Source organism: Diabrotica virgifera, chromosome 3 (genome assembly GCF_917563875.1).
Source record: "Diabrotica virgifera virgifera chromosome 3, PGI_DIABVI_V3a".
In the NCBI taxonomy this organism is placed as follows: domain Eukaryota; kingdom Metazoa; phylum Arthropoda; class Insecta; order Coleoptera; family Chrysomelidae; genus Diabrotica; species Diabrotica virgifera.
This window is the reverse complement of record NC_065445.1, coordinates 56,169,040-56,189,382: the sequence shown is the minus strand read 5'-3', so window position 1 is coordinate 56,189,382 and position 20,343 is coordinate 56,169,040. Positions and strand designations below refer to the sequence as shown.

At 33.2% G+C, this 20,343-nt stretch overlaps 1 protein-coding gene across 1 annotated transcript in view; it reads left to right on the top strand.

Annotated features, from left to right (window-relative positions):
• The window catches only part of LOC114324504 (ammonium transporter Rh type B), a 289,838-nt gene extending 271,381 nt beyond the window's left edge, over positions 1-18,457 (top strand). Inside the window, exon 7 of the mRNA XM_050645109.1 lies at positions 18,147-18,457. Within this exon, the coding sequence (XP_050501066.1) occupies positions 18,147-18,328 (182 nt within the window). The 3' untranslated portion in view covers positions 18,329-18,457. The remainder of the gene's footprint in view (positions 1-18,146) is intronic.
• The last annotated feature ends 1,886 nt before the right edge of the window (positions 18,458-20,343 follow it).

The window sequence follows — 20,343 nt, the reverse complement described above, 5'->3', positions numbered from 1 at the left end:
ACTGATGGTGCATTAGAGTATTTCTGGTTGCAACTTTGAAAGGAAAGGACAGAGGAAAGCAGGTGGTGGAAAATCTATTTATTGAGTGGTCAAAATTGATATATTTGAATTTCGACATATAAATTTCCTTTAGGTACAATTTCTGATATTTTATTTTATTTATTTGCATTTAATAATTTTTTGAAATATTCATATTACATTGGGTAAGAGAAAATTTTCGTGTCTGCAACAGAGAGGGTGTTTTAAAGTTTCCTATTTGGCGGGGATAGTATTCCTTGAAAAGAAATGCCAAAGACAAGAAACAAAAGCAAAGAAAACAAATAACAAGAAAAAATTCAGAAAAGGAAGAACATTTGGAACAAGGAGAACATTCAGATCAAGAAGATATTTTAGACACAACAATCATGAAAAGAGGAAAAAAGGAATTGTCAGATTTAGAAAAATTATTACAACTGATGCAAATACAATCACAGAAAATGGATAAAATGGATAAAAAACAGGAAGAAAATCAACGGGAAACATAACGAGTAATGCAAGAAAATCAGGAGGAAACAAAAAAAGTCATAGAAGAAACTCAACAAAAAATACCAGAAAATCAGGAAGAAACAAAACAAGCAATAGAGGAAAATAACAGAAACATAGAGAGTATTAAGAAGGAAATGATGAAAAAAATCTAAGAAATTGTAGAAAAGAGCGAGAAACGGGAGACAGAGATTAAAGAAATCAAAATAAAAATGAAGGAGATACAGAATGGCCAGAAAAAGGAACTAGAAAATTTGGAAAACAAGTTGGAAAACGCTATTCAAGCAGACATAGAAGAAATGGAAAGAAAGATCAAAGAAAACGAAAGAAAAATTGCGGAAATCAATACTCAACACAATTTCGGAGAAAGAAGAGAAATGATTATACATAGCACAGATGACGTGAAAATACGGTTTGGCGGAGATGTAAGAAGACTACACCCAGTGCCTTTCATAAATAGCCTGAAAAAGAAAGTACAACACTTTGGAAATTTTGAAACAGCCAAAGAAACGATCAGAAACCATCTTAAGTATGAGGCAGGTCTGTGGTTTGACAGCAAAGAAGAAGAAATTGACAATTGGCAACAGTTTGAACAAAAATTTTTAAACTATTTCTGCGGAAAAGTCCAACAAATGGAAATCAACAAAGAATTACAAAATGGGAAATATAATGGTCGGATGGGTATCTCAGAAAAAACATATGCATTACAAATATACAATAATGCAAAACATTTACAATACAATTATTCGTCAGAACAATTAGTCGAACTGATTGCAAGACATTTCGAAGAAACGCTAGAAGATCATATCACGTTGCAAAATTACAAAGACATAGATAGTTTGTGCCAATTCGTACAAATAAGAGAATCACGTCTAAGAGAAAGAAAATCAAGAAGATCGCAAGAAGAATACAGACCCCGAGAAACACAGGACTACAGGGATAGAAGACAAAACAATAGGAGAGACTATACAAGACGAGATTTTAATCCCAGGAGGGAAAACGAAAATAGAGACAACGGAAGAGGAAATTATGAACAAAGAAATAGGCAATGGAATGAGGACAGAAATCCAGATAATCAGAATAGAAACACCACACGCACGAATCAAGAAAACAGAAATAATGGTAGACAAAATGAACAGGGATATCGAGAAAACCGAAACAGATCCGACAGACCAAGAGAAAATAGAAGAGAGGTAAATAATACCCAGACAGAAGAATATGACGAAGAGAGACACTACGACGAAAATATAAACAACGAGGAGCAAACGGCGTCTTTTCACGAAGGCGCTCACCAGAAAAAAAGAACCAAACAGGAATTTTTTGTCACCCGAAGGAATGGTTTTATCAACGAGAAACCAATTAAAATTTTGATAGATACTGGCTCGGAAATAACACTGGTCAACAGAAAATTAATAGAAGAAGTTAATTTAACAAATTTAATTTACAAAATACCTAGGGTGAACTTAGTGGGCGCAAATAAACGGACATTGGCAACAATAAATGAAGGCATACGAATAAAGGTACGATTGGGTAAGAGATTTTATGCACTACAATGTGTAATAATGCCAAATATGTCGCATGACATGATCGTCGGAGTAGACGAATTGACAGAAAAACATGTAGTAATTGATTTCAAAAATAACAAGATGAAAATCACAGAGGAAGATGAAGAAGAACAGGAAAGTTTGAAAAACGACAAGGAACATGAGAAACAGAAAATGTACGAATCCGATAAAGAACAAACAGTGGAGATGAATTTGGCAACGAAACAAGGACAAGGCAAAAAGAAGAAAAGGCGACAGAAGAAGATAAAAAAAATGAAACCTGGGATTCCTCAAAAGAAAAAATGAGCTCAGAAGAAGAAGAAGTGAGATTAATAGACGAAAAGAATACATTTGAAACAGTTGTATTTGAAGAAGAAGGATGTGACAACGAGAATACAGAATATACGATAAACATGTGTAAAGAAATTGAGGAAAAAGAAAGAGAAATTTTCTGCGAAGAAGGAAAGGAAACAGAGATGAGGTTGATTTTAAGAGATTATGAAAATTTAATAAATGAAGAAAATAGAGTGGCAAAAAAGTACGAACATTCAATCGAGGTGAAAAACTTGGAAAACTTTCGATCGAAAACATATCCGATTCCATATAAGTATCGACAACAGGTGAAAGAAGAGATTAATAAGATGTTGGAAGATTAAATTATCGAGAGATGTGACTCACCTTATATCAATCCAATCGTGATAGTAAAGAAAAGTAGTGGAGAATTGAGGCTATGCTTGGATGCCAGAAATATCAACCAACACACTGTATCACAATATGAATCACCTTTAAACAGCGAGGCCATTTTTGGAAGAATTACGAGTTCACACATATTTTCTAAAATTGATTTAAAGCATAGTTTTTGGTTGATAACTTTAGCTGAAAAATGTAGAAATTACACAGCATTTTCCATCGATGGTATTGTATACCGATTTAAGGTAGTGCCTTTTGGATTGCAAAGTGCGTGTGCAGCATTGGTCAGAGCACTACACGCCATCCTAAACCACCATGAAGATTTCATAGTCCACTACATAGATGATTTATTGACTTTTTCACAAGATAAACAGAGCCATTTGAAACATATAAAAATAATTCTGGAGGAATTGGATACAGCAGAATTGAAATTGAACATCGAAAAATGTCAATTTTTCCAAAAGGAAGTGATATATTTGGGTTTCAAGTTGGACACAAAAGGAGTTAGTTTAGCCGAAGACAGAATCAAGCTCATTGACGAATACCCAAGACCAACAAATCTTAAAACATTGAGGGGTTTTCTCGGTACGATCAATTATTTTAAAAAATTAATTCCCGATTTAAGTCAAAAGGAAATACCTTTAATAAAATTACTAAAGAAAGGGATAAAATGGAATTGGAAGGAGGAACAGGAGAAGGCGTTTCAAATGCTAAAAGATGAATTTTCAAAAGGAACGAAAATATATCATCCGATGTATGATCTACCATTCATACTTCGAACAGATGCGTCCATCCAAAAGTTTGCAGGAGTATTATCGCAAGTACAAAACGAACAAGAAGTGCCAATATGTTTTATATCTCGGGTGACAAAAACACATGAGTGAAAATATAGTGTGACCGAACTAGAGTTTGCCAGCGTACTATTTTGTGTGATCAAATTAAGATTTTATCTGCTAGGGGCGAAATTCACAATCGAGACGGATCATGCAGCGTTGGTCCACATCATGAAGAACCGATTGGTGAATAACCGGATACACAGAGGTATCTTGTTATTACAGGAATACGATTTTGAGTTCCGATATATCAAGGGGAAGGATAACATCATAGCCGACGCTCGAACACGAGATGAAGACACCGGAAAAAAGGAAGCAATCACGCTACACGTGGGATTAAACATCTTTACCCAAGAAGAAGGCGTGTTTTCTTTAAATGAGATACAAATGGATCAAGAAGCACTGGACGAGAGAGAAAAACGAAGAGCAGAGAGGGAAAACGACCTATTTTTCAAGAGAATAGACGGGAAGGAACTTTATTTGGTGACGCAAACACTGGCAGAGAAAATCATAAAAAAATGACATAAGGACAACAGACATATCGGCAGCAGGAAAGTTTGGTTGGTTTTTAGAGAAATCTATATATGTCGACAGGACTACCGCATTACCAAGGAGGTTACGCAAAAATGTGAGACGTGTCAAATATATAAAAGTAGAAACTTCAAGAATCAAAACATCACAAAAAATATTAGATCCCATGGAAAATTGGAAATTGTAGCAATCGATATGTTAAGTGATCTGATCATGACGACCCAAAGGAATAAACATGTTTTGGTAATGGTGGATGTTTTTTCAAAATATGTAAAGTTATACAGTTGCCGCACCACAAAAAAAGAGAAGAAATAATGAGAAAGATCGACAATTTTATCGATACAGTAGGAACACCAAGAAAAATTCTCCTGGACAATGCAACGTATTTCCGAAACGATCGTTTCAAAGGACAGCTGCGAGAAAGAGGAATTGAGACAAATTTTGTTAGCATCCGACACCCTCAGAGCAATCCCTCTGGACGTTTTATACAGGAAGTGACAAAATTTCTCCGTATTGCGACGAATGGACAACATCGACGATGGGATAGGAAAATAGCGGAAATCGAAAAGTATCTAAACACCATCCCAAGTACAATAACCAAAGAGACACCGGAATACATAATGAAAGGTGTCATGCCGAGAAGACCATGGGAAGATCCAGAGCCAAGAATATATCAACAGGTGGTGCAAACGGTACAGAGGAGGCTGCGACGAAGTAATGAGAAATATGTCCAAAGACAAAATTAAAATAGAAGAAGAAGACCAGTGACGTTCCAGAAAGGGGAAAAAGTGCTTGTGAGGGCCTTAAGAGTGTCGAATCTCACTAGCGATATTTGTGCAAAGTTAATGCCTGTTTTCGAGGGTCCTTACATAGTAGATAACGAAAATGTGGTAAATAGCTATATTTTGAGACATGTGGATTCGGAAAAGATCAGAGGAATTTATAATATTCACGATGTGTACAAATATCATGAGTAAAGAAAGGAAGGGTACATAGTAAATAACTTAAGGTAGGAAATAGGACATAAAGTAGGATAATGAAATAGGTATACCGGAAAATTGTTTTGCCTCGAGAAAATCGGTTGCAGATGCAAAGAATTTTATCGAATTCAAAAGGCGGGGATTTTGTTGTAGAATTGTTTTTTTTTTTTTGTAAAGAAATTCAGAAAAAATTAAATTTATATCAACGACCATAAAATGATAGTTTTTCATCACCCTGTATTTTCATCACCAAAATTGTTTAGAATTTAATTTTGCTACTAAGCAAGTGTTTCGGAAAAAAGTGAAACGACTAATAAGTGATTCGACGAAATGCATGGGACTTGAACAAACATTTCGGTGATTAGAAAGTGGACATCGTTGACGAAAACAAAGACGGCTTTAAGATCCTTTCCGAGAAGGTTTTTTATGTGGTATACAATTGTATGAGGTTTTAGATGTTGAGGTTAGAGAATTGTATGAAGTAGAAAGTAGGAAATAACTAATTATGATATCTCTTGAAAAATGACAAATTAGAAAAGTTCTGTGGAAAAATATTTGTTTCAGAAGAAATGGGTATGAATGGTTTTGAGAGAGGCGTGTTTTTGATAGAGTGGGAAAGATGAGGTAGAAGGGAGAAGAAATGAGGAGTCAGAATTTTGGCGAGAGATGAGAGGTCACTGTGTAATTAACATCGGTGGAAGGCAGTCCAGGTTTTTGTTTTAAAAGTTTAGTAATCAGTGTAGAGTGTGTGTAATCGGCCTTTGCGAGCAGAATCAAGTGGAAACCAAATTGTCGACCGGTTGAAGAGTCAATTTTCCTGGTCCGAGGGAGCTTCTTTTGAAATCCTGTATGATTTTTGGAAGCAGTCGTGACGAGAGGGACTTTTTCGCAGCATCCAGAGGGTACGTGTTTGGGAGAATCAAGGACGGCGCAATCCAGAGAACGAGGCAGTGAAGAAACAAAAAGGTCAGTCAATTTATTTGTCGGAATGGAGAAAATTTGTTTATATCAAACCCATATTTGTTTATTGGTTTATTGAACTTTTTTTACGCAGTTAGTCATTTAAAATTTAAGAAATCAAGTCAAAAGAAGAAAAGTAAATTTTATTAAATTTAGTATGAGTAAATAATAAATTAATTAAATAATTTTTTTTGTAAAAACAAGGAGATATCAGAGTTAGAGTTTAATTGATTAAGAGATTGTTGCAACAAAGTTTAAATTTAATATTTTTTGAATCACATGTACACGGCTTATTTGATAAAAACAATAGATTACATTTATATGATATTGAGTGTTTTCAATTTCCCTGTTTCCACCCTGGAAGAAGTAAGCAATCAGAAATATTAGAAGCCACAGGTCACAGGTATTGTATCCAATACAAAATTAGCCCTGAGAATAAAATTGATTGGAAAATTTAATTTGAATTTAGTTTTTGTTTTACATAGGCAGTAAATTAAATAATTGAATAATTAATTAAAGTAAGAATTTGCTAATCAATCTAATTAAATAGATATAATAGAGCATAACAGTACTTAACTTACCTTATCTTAATCTGACCATTTCGAGTATTTTTAAGGATAGATTTTTTTTCGGGCCCCCTTAACGAACTTCCCTGTGTTAAGAGCCAATATATGGTAGAGGTACATCTGCAGGGTACCAGGTTTCTGACGCGCTCGAGTAACTGCAAAAGCCCCGCTTGGGCTCCCCTACATTAGAAATCATTTGTTACTCAAATTAAATTATTGATACATGACAAGTTACTATTTCCTTAATCCATGTTTTTAACGGTTTCTGCTAGAGCTAGAGGATTCATATAAATGCATTATTTTTATAAACGATATAGATTTATTAAATGTCTTGTCAATATTATTAATACAAATGTCTAGGTAGCTTATAGGTCTGGATCCCGCTTACCAAAGAAAAATTGATTAAGAGCAGGCTGAAAATTTGTTAATAGCTTAAGGGTGTCTAGTCGGACAAACTTTAATGTATAGGAACACTGGAACAGGGGAAGTTTTAATTGTGGAACAGGTTAAAAATTTGAAACGTCCGACTATGAAAACGTCCCATGTATTTTGTCGGATAGAACTTCCAATTGATTTGTTGCCCTTTCATTAAACTCTCATGCAAAAATCAGACTGCTATTTGTCACCAACGTAATTCCAGTTATTTGACATTTTCTACGTGTCGGACTTATTAAAATGCCCAATTGGTGATAAATAGCAGTCTGATTTTTGCATGGTAGTTTAATCAAAGGGTAACAAAGCAATTGGAAGTTCTGTTAGACAAAATACATGGGACGTTTTCGTAGTCTGACGTTCCATATTTTTAACCTGTTCCACAATTAAAACTTCCCCTATTCCAGTGTTCCCATACATCAAAGTTTGTCCGACTAGATACCCTTAAGCTATTAACAAATTTTCAGCTTTCTATTCAGACGCGGAATCCAGACCTATTATATTTATAGTGAATATAAAAGAAAATATAAAATAATGGAGGGTAACCTTTTATACGTATTTCGAATTTATTGGCCCATCTTAAGTAAGGTGTAGCCAAGTTAGAAAAGGGGTACGCTAACTTGAGAAAGGATCACTACAGGAGCAATCCTTATACAGTGATGAGCCCGCTGATAATCGGCAAAATAACGCAAAAGATGGAAAAAAAAGATGAAACTAGTGGAGGTGGAAATAATTGTTATAAACGTATAAATTAGCATTACATTTCATAGCTTCCCACCTTTAGACGTCTGTGACAGGAGTATTTTATAAAATTCTACTGTCATAGTGACAGTTGTCATACTCCTCTGATACGTCTAAAGGTGGGAAATTATGTAATTTAATGTTAATTTTTAGGTTTATAACGATAATTTCCACCTCCACTAGTTTCATCTCTTTTTGTTTCGCAATGTATTATGTTTTCCAACTTTTGCGTTATTTTTCCGGTTATTAGCGTGCTCATCACTGTATAATAAAAAAAGTTTTCACTGGTAGGGTTACGAAGTAATTCGCGGAAAACGTAAAAAATAAACAGACGCAAATATAGCTGCAGTTTTTAGTGACTGTATATGAAAATAATATTGTTGTCTTTAGTATTGTCTTTGCAGGTAGGCTGCAGTCTGCAGTTTCTCAACACGACTCTACCGATAAGGTGTAGAGTCTAAGAGAAGTAGGTAAACTGAAGGTGTACTTACAAAAAAAAAAGAATGTGTGTATACTTTGTACGCACGTATAGTTTTTTTACTACAAAAACGTTATTACGTAGGTCAAAATTTTTGACGTAAGAGAACTGTCAAAACGTTAGAATGTGACTTTTCATTATTGCTGTGTTGGATATTGAACTTAAATAATTGGTTTAGAAAATTTATATTATTGATAACAATAAATGTTTTTGGTTATTTAATTAATATAATTATAAAATTCTCAATGCAATCGCGATTACGTTTTTCTTATTAAAATTCCATGTGGACGCTTATACAAGATCGGGCAGTTCAGTGTTGGTGTCGTATTTTAGCTGTGCTACACAAATTTCAATTCTAGAGTTGATGTTATGGAATATCATTATGTATTTTCGTTAACATTAACAAATATTTTGGGATATGAATAATATATTTCCGCAATTGATGAAATCCGATTGACATCATTAATTAGAATAAAGAACTAGAGATATTATTTGTACAGTAAACAAAAACAAATAAAAATATCTCCGACAAGTAATGACATTAACGTGGCCATGATGAAAAGTCACATTCTAATGTTTTGACAGTTCTCTTACGTCAAAAATTTTGACCTACGTAATAACGTTTTTGTAGTAAAAACACTATAAGAAGATATTCTTCTATTATATAGGTAATTTCAACGAAGTAAATATACTTAACAGGTTATTTGTATTTTATTTAAAAGTTAAACTAACTTTCTTATCTACCACTTTAAAAAAATTTTTATTAAAACAACCAAAAAAAAAATATGAATCGCCCAGGATTCGAACCCGCGTCATTCCAATCTCGGAGCTAAAGCCCTAGCAACTACACCAGCGAGGTCCTTCTAATTGACATGTAAGTTTCGGATATAATTACACAACACGGCGACAAATACTATAAATATTTTATTATTTTACTACAGAGAAACACAAATCCAAAAACACAAGAATTATAATAAATAATACAGTTACTAAAAAGACTAATATATTCTTTTAATTACTTATTTGCACGGATACAGATACATAAACACCTATCTTGAAAGATTAGCAAGGAACTACATACTGTCTGTGTGCGCAGGCGCGCAGATTTATGTACAATTTTACCTTCAATCGAATCGCGCCTAAAGAAGAATATCTTCAAAAATTATCTTATGTCTTTGTACTCACTTTATAATGCTCAAGAAATTACGGGATCTGGATTTCGGGTCGCCCACGTTTTTTCAACTGTCATCAATACCCCTAACTTCACGCGTAACTTTGATACGGGAATTATAAAAAAATATGCATTGAAATCCAGATCCCGTATTTCTTTAAGCGTTATAAAGAGAGTACAAAGACATATACACACACCGGCAAAATTAGCCGAACACCTTAAAAATGGGACATGTTTGATGTCTCGAATTTCCTAAACAAATGGTCCGATTTGAGTGATCTTTGTATATTGTATGTTGTAGCCTTATTATTTAAGAATATCGTTGTGATAATATTGTTGCTATACAGGTAAATATCATTTTATACCGGGTGTACAAATCATACTGTGTTTTTTTCTTAAAGTTTGGAACACCCTGTGGAATATTCTAGCTTATGTAAAATATTATAATTAAAACTCGGTTGTAGAGTTAGGCTTTCTTAACATTTTCCTTTGCGATTCATTTAATTATGTGGGATAATAAAAAAGTTATATGCGTTAACAGCTATCCACGTTTTTCATCAATAAATCCTCATAGTAGGGGAGGAAAGTATGCTAAATTTGCAGTTAATCGAGCGTTATGGGGACCTATTGGATTGTGAAGAGTATATGCTAAAACCAGAAAAAGGTTAAGCTAAGTTTTCCGTATAGTGGGGGACTTTTCATTTTTTAATTTAATTTTCCATTTGAAACAATCGTTTTTTTCCGATTTTAGCGCGATCTATCCATAATTCGAAAAAATGTGTCGAATAAAAGTTGCTTATTTTTAAGTAAGAAATCCAAATCTCCAATAAAAATTGGGGGATCCCATTTAAGATTTTATATTAAATCCCCCACCCCACCTCCGTGGGGGCTCGTGTTTGGTGCCATTCGATAGATTTTTCAAAAATATTGAATAGGTACGTGTATTTTGCAGTTTTTCGATCTGATGTTCATTTTTCGCCGATGTTGTATATAAAATTTGTAAAAAAACATGCAAAAATAAATACTGAATATTACATACTTGATTTAAGTGCATGTGCGCTCAGCGTTTGACATTAAAACCCCCCTCGAAGCTAGTTCAGCTTGTGACATCGCTTAGTAATTTATTTATTTAATACATCTATTTAATTACTTTGGGATTGTTTGTTTGTGCAGATAATGATAGTAGGGGAGTCCAAGCGGGGATTTTTGCAGTTACTCGAGCGCGTCAGATTATCACATGGGGAGAAACCTTGTACCTTGTAAATGTACCTATACCATATATTGGTTCTTAACACCGGGGAATTCATTAAGGGGGGACCGAAAAAAAAATCTCTTCTTAGAAAAACTCAAAATCGTCATGTTAAGATAAGGTATTAAGTATGTACATGCAAAATAGTGTATATTTCAAAAATCTGACGATTTGAGCGGGGCGTAAGAAAATGGGCGAGTCACAGTGTCACAAAAAAAATAAACGTCAGATCAAAAAACTAAAAAATACATGTTCAACATTTTTCAAGAATCAATCGAATAATACTAAATACGTCACCCCACGGAGAGGGGTGGGGGTAAATTAGAAATTTTAAATACGATATTTCGCGAAATGAACATCAGATCGTAGAACTGCAAAATACACGTATTCAATATTTTTCAAAAATCTATCGAATGGCACCAAACACGACCCCCCACGGAGGTGGGGTGGGGGGTTACTTTAAAATCTTAAGTAGGAGCCCCCAATTTTTATTGCAGATTTGGATTCGTGACGTAAAAATAAGCAATTTTATTCGCAACATTTTTTCCAATTATGGATGGATGGCGCTATAATCGCAAAAAACGATTGGTGGAAATGGAAAATTAAATTAAAATATGGAGAGTCCCACAGTTTATGGAAAACTTAACTTTTTTTTGTTTTAGCACCCAATCTTCACAATCCAATAGGTCCCCATAACGCTCGAGTAACTGCAAATTTAGCATACTTTCCTCCCCTACTATGAGGTTTTATTGATGGAAAACATGGCTAGTTGTTAAAGCTTGTAACTTTTTTATTTTTCAACCTAAGCAAATAAGTTAAAAAAGAAAATGTTAAGAAAGCCTAAGGCTATAATTGAGTTGTAGTTTCAATATTTTATGAAGGCTAGAATATTCCACAGGGTGTTCCGAACTTTAAGAAAAAAACACAGTATGATTGTTACACCCGGTATAAAATGAGATTTACCTGTCTAGCAACAATATTATTACACCGATATTCTTAAATAATAAGGCTATAACATACTAAAAAAATTACTAAAATCGGATAACAGGTTTAGGAAATCCAAGACATCAAACATGTCCCACTTTTAAGGTGTTCGGCTAATTTTGCCGGTGTGTGTATATTTCTTTCTTTGTAATTACAGCTTCAATTTACCGTACATTTCTCGTAGACTCTGCCGATAAGGTAGAGTCGTGTTGAGAAAACCTGGCGTTCCCCTGGATTTCAATGCATATTTTTTTTATAATTCTCGTATCAAAGTTACGCGTGAAGTTAGGCGTATTGATGACAGTTGAGAAACTGCAAGCGACCCTTTCTTTACAATTTCATTACATTTTTTCACCTTTTGAACCTTCCTTGGATTTCTACAAATGTTTCAAAATCGAATTAGTTAAATCGGTTCAAGAAGCTGTTATAAAAAAAATAAAAATAAAATGACCTTTATTAAACGTCATTTAATGTTTACATATCGACAAATGACCCGGACACACTGCGCGACTTGTCGCTTTAGTCTTTTATAGGATTAGATATTTCTTTTATAATGTGTATGTAATATTTTATCTATAAGTCTATGGAACATATTCCGAAAAAAGTTGGAAACCAATGTTTTTTCTGTTTTATTATTTCTGTACCTACTGATAAGTAAAAAGGTCTTGAGTCAAAAAATATTGATTTGGGAAGTTTTTTAGTACCTTCTTACGTTAAAAAATCGATTAATAGTGATGAAACGCGATTGAATTTCAACACTTTTTAACATTTTGTCCTTTTTAAATAGAAATGAAAATTAGTCGATTACGTTTCATGGACTTTTTAACGTATTAAAAAAATCAACATTTTATGACTTAGATCTTTTTACTTTTCAGTACAGATTTAAAATTATAATTTTTACTCACCGGAGGGACCGCAGACGTTCGGATACAATTAGCGTCTCTTTGCAAAGACAATGACGTCGACTTTGCAAAGTAACAAGACACTTACTCAACACACGCAAACGACAAACGACTATTAGTTTTTGTGTTTTGTCGTGCCATAATTATTTATAAAAACTTATTAAAAATTTTTAGGGCTAATAATGGCTCACCAAGAGGATAATCTAAAAAACTATTATTATGACGATAACGCATCATGGCTTTTACCACGAGAAAAAATTTTTAATCCTCCTCCGCTACTAATTTTTCATCATCCCTTTCAAAAAAAGTTATCTGGGGTAATTTAATTAAACTAGAGGTAAATGCACTGTAGCTAAAAGAAAACCGACTACACACAAGTAAGGTAGTATTGCACCTACATGCATCTGTAGTATTTGCAACATTACAAATGTAGGTATTGCTTTTGTGAATATTTAGTATACCACCATAGGGGGTGACTTTCCCGATTTTTTTACCAAAAAAAGGGACCAAATTTATTTTGAGCGTAACGTCCTTACTTTTAATTCCAGAAACTTTTTAAAAAATCAAAATTAAAGTTTTTTAACACTTTAAAAAAGTTGTAATGAGTTTTCCCCAAAAAGTGCTTTATTTTTTGGTGATTTCTTCGTATGAATATATTTTTCATTAGTTACAACTCTTCTTTTACAGGGCCTAGGGATCTCATATATTCACCATTTTTTTTACTTTTTAATGGGCTATATTTTTGCTAACAATGTTTTTTTAGATAAAATACTTACTCTTTGAGTTATTTTCAAAAACCGTTAAAAACGTGTGTTTTTTTTGTTGAAAAATTAACATATATTTACTCACCAATACTCGAAAAGTATTAACTTAGTGAAAAAATGCTGTAGAACAAAAGTTACTTATAATTAGTCTATATTTATCTCTATAAACTATTTCCGGACTTATTTTGAACGTATATTTTTTCACCTACACGAAGGGGTGAAACGTTACCTTTGTGTATGTTACCTTTGTGTACCTATGCCAAATTTCATGTCAATCTAAGCGTTTCTTTAAAATTTATCGGTTTTGCAATATTTTACCGTCAGCAAACGGACTATTAGATTCATTCACTGGTGGTTGCTGAAGTTGTTGTGGTTCTTGTTCTATTAGAAGCTCATTTGGTTCATCCACTTCTGCTTTCTCACGTTCTTTAGAAAATCAGGACCTGACTTGGTTTCTTCTACTTGTTCCACCAATCCTTCCAAATCTTCTTCAGTCGAAATATTTCCTAGGGCATTTTTTTGCAGTAATAAAGTTTTCAAACCAATTTTGGCAGAAACCCCAAACATACATAACTTGATGCCAGAATGGTAAGGTCGGTTCTTGGCGAATTGTACAAATCGAAGATCCTCTGTTTGTTTGTTCGCTGACCACTTATTTGTTTGGATGCTTTCCAACCAGGAACCAGGATCGTCACGTTCAACAGATCCTTGTGACTGACTGTGTCTTGGCTGACCGTGTACTATCTTCAAATCTTCCCACATGGAGCAAAGTTTTTCTATAATTCTATTGGAGAATTATCGTCCATTGTCGTTTTGAAAAATACTAGGTGCTCCAAAGGCAAAGAATATGTCAAGAAGTTTCTTTCTATATGTTTCTTTCCAATTATTTCAAGAAAAATTCTACAGTTATGTTCTTGTTCTCAGTTAATGGATAAAATAGGTAACTCTCTCACAACAGCCACCTATTAAAAACCTGTATTTCTTTGAATAGCTCTAAATTTCTCTATTTAATCTTACAGAAAAATACACAATATATTTGTTAGAAAATAATGTTTGTCAAGGTATTATGATGTTTCTTCCAATATATTAGATATCTTTTGCGTCATAATGACTTTCTGTATACTGGTATATTTTTATATTTATTGAGGTGGAATTTTTACTAGATCATTAAAAGCCAATAAATGTTAGACGATTTATGTTAAATCTTTTAATTATTATCTTTTAAAATTAAATTTTAACAGGACCTATAGTCCAGTAAATGACCAGGAAATAGGGCGATACTATGTAATTTTCAGGGTCAACTCCGAATTGCATAAAAATTTGGATTTAGGTTCTACTTACACTCCACTTCAAAGTTGAAAATGTGCCGTTTGTTGCTTTAAATTGGGTTGACAGTCCCCCCTTCTTGGGGGTGAAAAACGCGCGTTTAAAATAAGTCCGGAAATGGATCAATTACTTTCCGAGTTATTTGCGATTAAAAATGTTTATTTTTCGACAAAAAAAACTACATTTTTAGGCGGTTTTTCGCAAATAACTGAAAAAGTAATAATAAAAAGTATAGCATACAAAAAAAACGAAAAAAATTGTGTATTCTTGAAGTCTACAGACCCATCAACAGTAAATTTGTAGCTCATGAAAAAACGTTTTTATTCGTCAAATTCCAAATGGAATATTTCAATATGAAATATCCAAAAAATAAAGCAATTTTCGAGAAAACCCCATTAAAACTTTTTAAAATTTTGCAAGTGTTTATTTTTATTTTTTAAAAAAGTTTCTAGCATCAAAACTAAGCGTGTTGCGTTCAAAATAAAGTTGGCACCTTATTTTTTGGTAAAAAAAAATCGTAAAAATCTCCGACTATTTAGCACCCCAAATGAAATTAATCGTTACCGTTTTACAAACAATTTTACTGTACTTATCTAATTTTTATAAGATGTGTAAGTTTCACCGGTTTAAAGTGCTTATTTTTGAAAGGGTTGTAGTTGAAAGGGCTTGAACGAATCACTAGTCACGAGTGTATGCAAACTTGCCATAGCAAGTGAACAGCCAATTTTTTAACCAATTTTTGTCTTACGGAAAAACAAAATAAAACCAGCATATTTATAAAAGCAAATCCTACATAATCAATTACTTTTAATGGGAAATAAGCCACAATTTTACCAAAAAAATTATTTTATTAACGTTTCGACGCCCAAGTCGGATGTCGTTGTCAAAATACAAAATAATACTAATAAACAAAAATGTTGTTGCTTAGTAAAAAATTCTTCTAATAATTTATTTAATCTGACTCATTTATATCGGCAATTCAGACATGTACTTATATACATTTTAAAGTAGAAGATTTTAAAATGATATTGCCAATATTGATGAGTTGCGTTCCTGGGACGACTTTACTAAAAGATAGTTCATTTGATTACATGAAATCAACCCAACTCAAGAATATCCGCCACAAAAAATCATAGCATGTGATCTGTCTTTAAAAAGACAACCAAATGCAACGGTGGCAGTAAAATTCTCGCGTTAGAGACTCCATAGTAAATCACGAGGGAAAACAATTTAATATATATATTAAAGTCGGAATTTGGTATTAGATTTGAGAATAAACTAAATGTAATCACAAATACTTACGATGTCGGGTAGTATCACGAGGTTTTTTCCTGGTTTTCCCTCGTGATTTACTATGGAGTCTCTAACGCGAGAATTTTACTGCCACCGTTGCATTTGGTTGTCTTTTTAAAGACAGATCACATGCTATGATTTTTTGTGGCGGATATTCTTGAGTTGGGTTAATTTCATGTAATCAAATGAACTATCTTTTAGTAAAGTCGTCCCAGGAACGCAACGCATCAATATTGGCAATATCATTTTAAAGTCTTCTACTTTAAAATGTATAATACATGTCTGAATTGCCCATATAAATGAGTCAGATTAAATAAATTATTAAAGGAATTTTATACTAAGCAACAACATTTTTGTTTATTAGTATTATTTTGTATTTTGACAACGACACCTGACCTGGGCGTCGAAACGTTAATAAAATCAGTTTTTTGGTCAAATTGTGACTTATTTCCCATTAAAAGTAATTGATTATAAAAATGCCACAAGAAAATAGCTCAGAACAACATCAAATCCTACATTTTCTTACTCTTTGTGATTTTTCGTATCACTATTGCTATTAATATACTTTTTTGGGTACACGGGTCAAGGCCTATGAAGATACTAAAAAAAAGGAAAAAACGGATTGCCACAATAACAAAGTCTTGGTAAAGTCGGTTCGCTAAACTCAGACACAACTGGCTAGTTATTTTAGTAGGTAATTTTTTTGTTTTTGGCCAATTTTGCAAAAACTGGCAAAATTAGTATCTATTTAGTAATTATTAACTATTTAGTAATTATTTTTTTTGCCAATTTTACGAAATTGGCAAAATTACTAACTAAAATCACTAGCCAATTGTGTCTCAGTTTAGCGAACCGACTATACCTATTATATTATTATGTATTAGAATATTATATTATTATACAGGGTGTCCCGAAAAGATTGGTCATAAATAATACCAGACATTCTGGGGTCAAAAACAGTTCGATTAAACCTAACTTACCTTAGTACAAATGTGCTCATAAAAAAGTTACAACCCTTTGAAGTTACAAAATGAAAATCGATTTTTTTCAATATATCGAAAACTATCAGAGATTTTTTATTGAAAATGGACATGTATCATTCTCATGGGAGGAGCATTTTAAAACAAAATTAGAGTGAGATTTGTCCACCCCACAAAAATTTTATGGGGGTTTTGTTCCCTTAAACCCCCCCAAACTTTTGTGTACGTTCCAATTAATTGATTATTGTGGTATCATTAGTTAAACACAACGTTTTTAAAACTTCTTTGTCTCTTAGGATTTTTTCTATAAGCTAGTTTTTATCGAGATGCGGCTTCTTTTTTTACAAATTTTATGGGGGTTTTGTTCCTTTAAACCCCCCCAAATGTTTGTGTACGTTCCAATTAAACTATTATTGTGGTACCATTAGTTAAAAACAGTGTTTTTAAAACTTTTTTGCCTCTTAGTCTTTTTTGATAAGTCACCTTTTATCGAGTTGTGGCTTCTTTTTCAAAATATACCCAAAAATGTACATTATAAATACATTTTCAGATTATAATAGGTCTCTATAATGTACTTAACCATATACAAATATGTGGTGGATTCGACAAATATTCCAAATATCTCGATAAACACGGGCTTATCGAAAAAGTACTAAGAGGCAAAAAAGTTTTAAAAACGTTGTATAACTAATGGTACCACAATAATGAATTAATTGGAACGTACATAAAAGTTTAGGGGGGTTTAAGAACAGAACCCCCATAAAATTTTTATGGGGTGGACAAATCTCACTATAATTTTGTTTTAAGATGCTCCTCCCATGAGAATGATACATGTCCATTTTCAATAAAAAATCTCCGATAGTTTGCGATATATTGAGAAAAATCGATTTTCATTTTGTAACTTCAAAGGGCTGTAACTTTTTTTTATGAGCACATTTGTACTAAGGTAAGTTAGGTTCAATCGAACTATTTTTGACTCCAGAATGTCTGGTATAATTTATGACCAATCTTTTCTGGACACCCTGTATTATTATGTAATAGGTACATTATTTTAATTGGGTTTATTAAATTTTTATAAACTATTTTTGGCGTAGAATATTATATTGATCCTTATTAATTATTGTTGAGCACTGTGCATGTTATATTAAAATCTGACAAGAAATCTATTGTGCCAATTTTTATTTTATTTTTTCTTTTTAGGATGTATTTTAAGCGTCACCAAAACACTTCCTGCACTATTAGAATACAACGACGCCGCACATTGGGAACTTCCTAAAGATGTGGTAATAGATGTAGTGATAGAAAATCATACAAGCAAACATTACGACAACCCCAGTTTCGTCGCTTCAGTCACAGATGGCGCCACAGCAGAACCTGAGTAGCCATTGTATAATATAAAATTGTTCAGTGAAAATTACTGTTTCTGTAAATAGTATTTATAGTTATAAGAACATTATCAGTCGTTCTTTACAAATCTGTTTTTGTTAAAATTATATTTATATTTATGTCTACCTTTTAATTTTTTTGCAACCGATAAGAAGTTATCTAGACATCTAACGGACGAAAAAAACTTAATGGATATCTTTATGTTAAATAATGTACAAACTACACTGCCAAGCATAAAATTAGGGTCAACACGTAATTTGAATTTATTTTATTGAATCAAAAGAAAGGACCCCGCAGAACTCCTTATGGATAAGTTGACCCGGTCAAATTTAACGAAAGTTCGGTCAATGATAGTTTTCAGTGCGGAGTGCGTAGATTAAAAAAGTCCGTGGGACCTAGGTCTAAGAAACTATTATTCTGAAACTACAGCCTTCTGAAGTTATTGGATTCAGGTTCTCGATTTACGTTAAGTGCACTAATTCATGGTGAAGTGAACGAAAATTTATTGTTAAAAGAAGAAGGACTGATTGTCTTCATGCATATTGGCTGTTGCATATGAATTCGTAATAAAAAAAATGCATCGTATTTTAGTCTTCAGACAACATCCGAAAAGTCCTCAGAAAACTGAAGAAGTGCGATAGAAAATGTGCTGCTAGAGTGACATAAGAATTAGGTATCATGTTATAATGAATGCTTCACAGTTACCCAATACATGCATAGCTGCAGCTGCTCCTTTGAGGACTCTAGGACACTATAAAGGTGTAAGTTAATTTATCTGATACTTAGGATACGGTTAAGTCTTGGTTTGTGTATTTCTAATGCATTTTTATTATGATTTTAGTATACGGTTATGCATAACTTAGTCTTATGACAATGCCAGTAAATTTGAAATTTTGATTTCTGGGAAATAATATTAGAGCGTTTCGATAAGACAAATAAAATACTTCAAAGCGTTGATACCAACACTGAAGGCGCAACTACCCTTTTTTATCTTTGATAAAGTCGTTTTTCCTAACGTCGAACAGTTTGCTCGGTAGAGCGTTCCTTTTCAACACTTAAACTGTTAAAAACATACTTAAGATCAAGCATGGAGCAATACAGACTGAATTTCTTGACAATATTGACAATAGAATCTGATTTGGCAACAACCTTAGATTTTGATATGATTTTCAAATCATTTGCATGCATGAAATCTCGACGAAAGGTAATGTAATTATGATACTGATCTACATGTATGTTTTGAATAAAAATCTAGTTTTTGGAGTGTTGTTTCTATTTACCTAATTAACTTAGGGGCGGCATTTTTAATTAGCGTAGGGCGGAGAATTGGTAAATCCGGCACTGGCTATGAGTATGGCAGCAAGTTCATCCGATTGTTCTACTTTCAAGTGTTTTCAACATTATTTTACTTGTTTTTAGTTACCAATACTCGTTTTCTTTTGTAATTCAGTCTATAGAGGATTTTGTAAGAACTGTCGTGTTCATATTGACAATGATATATCGAACTCATCTCCAAATGCCAACATTGGACCAAGAAACAAATTCGACATAACATCACCAACACCAACACGGCGAGCATGAGACTTTATGTGGGTTCTTGTATTCAACTCCTCTGCATTCTCCAGGCATATGGTACACGGTAGGTACACTATCAGTGAAAAGGAATGAATTTCGGTATAAATGCTTTATTTTCTCATTTCATTGGTTATAACTCAGGATCTACATTATAGTCATTGTGAAGTTACTTTATATAAAAAAACTGTCTCTGCTGACAGGCAAATATAAGATTCAATTAAAGACTTAACTTGTGGTGTGAAGGCTTCTTCCGGTGCTGTCCTAGGTTATCTACAGCTCCAGATTTTCTTCGGGAGGCGTCAGGTGGAAACTTGATGTGGGGTGGTTGCCTCCGGAGCTAATTAACAGTTCGTCGAACCCATGGGTGACTGTCTCGAGGAAGTGGTTCTCGTATCTGGTATCGTTCTGGTATTCACGTGGTTACTTATCTGGGGAA